The following is a 5,062-nucleotide window of genomic DNA, read 5'->3' as shown; positions in this document are numbered from 1 at the left end:
TTTTTTTTAATTTCAACAAAGATCTGAAAAAAAATCCAATGTTATTTGAGTAATAAGATATTTACTTCAAGAAATATAGGAAATCATTCCTGGATCTGATATGTAGAGCTACAACAGATCCTCCTTTCTTCTAGTCGCATTATTTCAACAGCTAGGACACATACCATGAGATGCCAGTCATGACTTCAACACTGGGTTCTCAGGGAAAGTGAAACCTATATCCAGACTTGACTACATAAAGTTTGGCATATGTGATGGTAAGTGCACATCATGCAACATAAACAACAGAGGAGTTCTCAAACATGTAGCAGACATAAACCAAGTATTTTCATAACTGATACAACTGTAGCAGGCATAAGCTACAAGATAAGCCTTGACTTTAAAGATATCTTACTGAATATGATACCCAAAGTAACAGACAAATGATGCAGAACGTCAGCTAAAGAACACACGTTCTCAAAAACTTTGAAAAATCATCTAATGTTCTTTTTATAAAGGATGTCAAATTATCAAGCATTTTTAGAAAACAAGTGATTTTTTGGAAAAAAAAAAAATGCACAAAACTTTAAAATAGAGCTGTCAAACCTCCAAGATAAGAGGTTTGTAAGACACTAAGAATTATGAGTTGGAGGACAACTGCCATTCTTGACAAGTCTGAAGCTGCAGCTGGCACCACAGACCAACGTAAGAAAGGCTATAAGCAGAATCAAGGAAAACCGTAGTTGTGCAAAGATACAAAATAAATTTTGCATGATAGAAAGTTCACTCTTTCTGAAAAAATCCTGCTGCCCTTTTCCTTTGCTTCATTTGCAGAGGCCTAGAAATCAATGCAGTCTACAGAAGGATTACTTCGCAAGGTACATTTTCTGATTAAAAGAAGGTACATTAAAAGAAATGGAGAGAAAAAAGAGCGTCAGCGTCTACTCTGAGTTCAGGGAATCATCTATAAATTTTCTCCAGATTGAAGGGATAAAAGTTTATCAAGCTATCTGATAGTAGGAGTTGATGCTTGGCTTACTGAAGTTGAGTTTTGTTATGGAGGGCACAGTGATGAAGATTAAAAAGTAGGTGAAGGTTTAGAATAGCAAGTTATTGCTACAAAGGTACAAGGAGATCAGATGGTTCAAAAATTGTAACTTCCTGGGAGCTTGAGTTCAAAGTCTGAAAAAATGCAAACCCTTGAAATTCAATTAAGATATCCTGAAGAAAAAAAAAAAAAAAAAAAAGAAAAAAGAAACATGAAAGCTTAACAAATAATAGGAATTTTTATCTAGCTTTACTCAGCCTACACTTAAAGGACATTCCTTTAAGTTCCTGGTAGACTTAAAGCTACCCGTCAACAATACAAATCTAGTAGTAGACTATGCTCTTGCAATATCCTTTTTGGGACTGTTTCGTGAGGTATTATTATTACCTGGTAATAATTACAGAAGGCTTCTGGCAGAGAAACAGAGGTAGGACACAACTTAAAATCATTGTAACCTGATATTTAGTACTTGGAAATTACTCCAGAAAGTTACTTATGCATTGGTCTAGAGGATCATTGAAGATTCCTTCCAACTGAACTATTCTATATTGTCTTTCAAGATACTTCTTCAACACTATCAAATGCATGGCTTAAGATACAAAGAAATAAAAATAATTTTCTTGCAACCTTCACCTAAGCACTACAGAAACTTGTCTTAAAACTAAGGACTGGAACATGATCATTATAGGAGTGTGGTATGACATAACCTTCTGTAAGAATTAATTTCATGCTTATTTTCTCCAGCACAACTATAAGTCAGAAGGGAAAAAGGAAGTACAAGACTAGAAATTCTCCAGGATCTTCCTCACCTCACTAGAGCTGGGAGGAAAGAAATAAAACCAAGAGTAACTCCATGGCACAAGATTAAAATAAATAAATAAATAATAATAATAAAAAAGACAAAATTAAATGAGAAATAAAGTAAAAACTGCTAAGGAAAAGAACTCCAGCGAAACAACTGAAGAGGAGGAATATGAACATGTCTTCTTCTGTTAATTTGTAATTGATTTACGTACAAACAATTGTAAGGAAAAAGAAACACATTTATAGATTCCTGCTCTGAGTTTGGTTTTATCAATACATTATTACTGCTACAATTGCATTCACACTGCACTTCAAATACTCTACAAAACAAAAATTTCAAATGTCTCAATCAAGTATTGTAACAACAAATGACTGCAGTAAGTGAATTTTAATTATCAACCACTCTGAACTTCATGTTCTGTTTCTAGTCACAATGATTATGAATGAAGAAAGACCCTTTTGCAGATTTCAGAAAAACTGCAGATTCTAAAGAAACTACATATGAAACTAATTTCTGCTTAATTAGAGGCTGAAACTATGCATAATAACAACAAATGTGAAACATAAGTAGAATAAAAGACTGTATGAGCATAATTCAAACATCAGAACTAAAATGCATCTGCCTAATATATACACACAATCTTATATTGTTGATGTTCTTCAACTTGATTAAATGATGAAATTTTACCTCAACTTCTGCTTGTTGCCTTGCAAGCGTGATGTTAAAAATATCCAGGACCTTTTCAAATTCCTAAAAGAGAGGAGAGAAATTACTTTTAGACAGTTTGATTTGGTAAGATTTCACTGCTCACAGTCTTAGAGAAAGTGACAACAAACTACTCTTTCCAGAGAGCTCAAGTAATTTGCTCAAGTTCAAAAAGCAAAATGAAGCTGAAGGAAAAAAGGCACATCAGTTTATGTTTTTTTTCAGTGCAATTAGTAATTTCAAGTGACCTCATATGTTTATTAATACTACTCACAAAGAAAACTACTGATGAAGTTGCAAGTCAAGTTGCTGAAGTTGAAGTTATATTCCAAATCAGTACTTACAAATCATAACGCATTTACTTCAAAAAAACATTAAAATGAAGCTGTTAGTAGAAAATGGCTGACCTCCAAAGATTTTAAGATTTCTTCATTAGGCTTTTTTGATATTATCTTTGTTCTATACAACTCCTTGTAGTTCTTCACTTGATTCCTATGATGCCGAATATGTTCCCACGACCACATTTGGAGCTTACGTTGAACATTTACTTCAAGGATGCCATAAATAACGTATTTCCACCTAAGGACAAATGACGTGTAGCTTACATTTCTATTGGCTTACTGAAAAGATGACTAAAGCTATGCAGATACCCACTTATTACAACTAGTTGTAAAAAGGTAAAATCCCTTGTTTAATACTACACTTTGGTTCAACAGGTGATTAAATATGAGTATTTAAAAAAAATAAAGCAAACAAAAAAAAAAGAGTAATTAGTTTTAGGAGGACGTGAATTCTAGCATTCTTAAATAGGAAATTATAACTGGATTTATGTTTCAAATGAGTAAATGACTAACAAATTGTTTTCCAAGCATGAGGAGGCCTACCATATCTTGGCATTGTTGTGCAATGGAACATCAGGCCTGTACTTCCTATACGGCAAATTTCGAGTCATCATATCAATAGATTCAAGAAGTTCCATGACACTGAAGTACTAAAAGATCAAAAAACAAAAAATATCCAACTTGAGTGTTAACTGTTTTTCTGCAAACAATGTAAACCATTTCTATTTCCTTAAAGACAGGACAATTTGCAAAGAAAAGCAACACTAAGAAACATTGTTTTATGTTTATTATAAAATTACATACTAACCTTTTCACTACTGTATGTAATTTTTAAAATAAATAAATAAATACCTGTGGCTTATTGAATTCAACAGCTACGTCCTTTATATTTATATCTAGATCCATTTTTGGAGTTGAGAAATCAATGTCAGATCGAGGATTCATAAGAAGCTTGGCCTCAGCAGAAATTGGACGGAATACTGAAACACACATGTTGATAAAAGGAAAAAAATAAAAAGGACATGAATTCTTTAAGATTCCCATAAATAATATGTAATACCTATCAGTTCAAGTTACAGTAGATCATTTCTTGGAAAAAGCTTGACTTCAGAACATGAAAACTTGATCAATGCAGCTAAAAATGCAGTATAAGCTATACTCAGTTTTCCAGTTTCATTCTGATGATATGACCCATAAATCATTTTGGTTTAATGACTATACTTTAACACAGAGTTGCCAAAATGTAGTATAAGTACAATTCTTTGTTGTTTTTCTTGGTTGGTTGGTTGGTTGGTTGTGTGTGTGTGTGTGTGCGCGCGCACGTGCGCATGTTATGTTACTGATACATTAGACTCCTTGATAAGTTACACTCACACTAATAAAAAAATAAATAAATATTCTACATTTCTAAATCAAAACCCAAGTAACCATGGGAAAAAAAATATCAATGTGAATGCTCAGTAAAGCAAAGCACATCACGCATTAAAATTAACTCAGAAAATAGATGTTATTCCTCAGTTTGGCAATATCAAGCATTCACTAGAGCCTTCATAAGCTATGTTTGGTTTGGTTTTTCCATCTATTTCAGGAAAATGATGCAACAATATTGCTTGAAATCATGTAATTCATATCCTTATAAAATGAAATTCCCTTTACTATTAGAAATACTGATACATCTACATAAAAAATATTCTAAATCCACTGATAAGTACATAAGTGTGGAAAACATCTTTGCAAGATGAAGCAGTGTTTACACCTATTTAGCTTGGTTTCACTTTAAGCTCATTATTCTTTGTGAAGTTTAGTTTTATTCTACATATTTTGTAGTAAATATTGTATTAATTTTCTCCTTGTATTCAGTTTGATATATTTATTTTTCCCTCCTTTCCATCTGCTGGTACTACACTTGCATTTACAGATCAAATGACAGAAGACAACTTTTTACTTACTACCTTCTTCTCAAGGTCTCAGCGTAGAGTTGCTTTGCAACAGTCAGAATTTTCACAGAATCACAGAATTGTAGGGGTTGGAAGGGACCTCCAGAGATCGAGACCAACCCCTGCCAAAGCAGGTTCCCTACACCAGGTCGCACAGGTAGGTGTCCAGGTGAGACTTGAACATCTCCAGAGAAGGAGACTCCACAACCTCCCTGGGCAGCCTGTTCCAGTGCTCCGTCACCCTCAC

The 5,062-nt window shown here is 33.4% G+C and overlaps 2 protein-coding genes across 2 annotated transcripts in view; both read right to left on the bottom strand.

Annotated features, from left to right (window-relative positions):
* The window catches only part of VPS13A (vacuolar protein sorting 13 homolog A), a gene marked incomplete at its 5' end in the record, with an annotated part of 68,961 nt that overhangs the window by 22,771 nt on the left and 41,128 nt on the right, over window positions 1-5,062 (bottom strand). Inside the window, 2 exons of the mRNA XM_010725764.3 lie at window positions 3,422-3,528; window positions 3,731-3,858. Of these exons, the coding sequence (XP_010724066.3) occupies window positions 3,422-3,528; window positions 3,731-3,858 (235 nt within the window). The remainder of the gene's footprint in view (window positions 1-3,421; window positions 3,529-3,730; window positions 3,859-5,062) is intronic.
* LOC116217539 (vacuolar protein sorting-associated protein 13A-like) overlaps window positions 2,412-5,062 on the bottom strand; it is a 13,998-nt gene continuing 11,347 nt past the window's right edge. The window contains exons 3-6 of the mRNA XM_031557323.1: window positions 3,731-3,858; window positions 3,422-3,528; window positions 2,945-3,116; window positions 2,412-2,582 (exon numbers count right to left, since the gene is read on the bottom strand). Coding sequence (XP_031413183.1) covers window positions 2,427-2,582; window positions 2,945-3,116; window positions 3,422-3,528; window positions 3,731-3,823 — 528 coding nt within the window. The 5' untranslated portion in view covers window positions 3,824-3,858 and the 3' untranslated portion in view covers window positions 2,412-2,426. The remainder of the gene's footprint in view (window positions 2,583-2,944; window positions 3,117-3,421; window positions 3,529-3,730; window positions 3,859-5,062) is intronic.

Source organism: Meleagris gallopavo, chromosome Z (genome assembly GCF_000146605.3).
Source record: "Meleagris gallopavo isolate NT-WF06-2002-E0010 breed Aviagen turkey brand Nicholas breeding stock chromosome Z, Turkey_5.1, whole genome shotgun sequence".
Taxonomy (NCBI): domain Eukaryota; kingdom Metazoa; phylum Chordata; class Aves; order Galliformes; family Phasianidae; genus Meleagris; species Meleagris gallopavo.
This window is presented reverse-complemented; position numbering and strand designations above follow the sequence as displayed.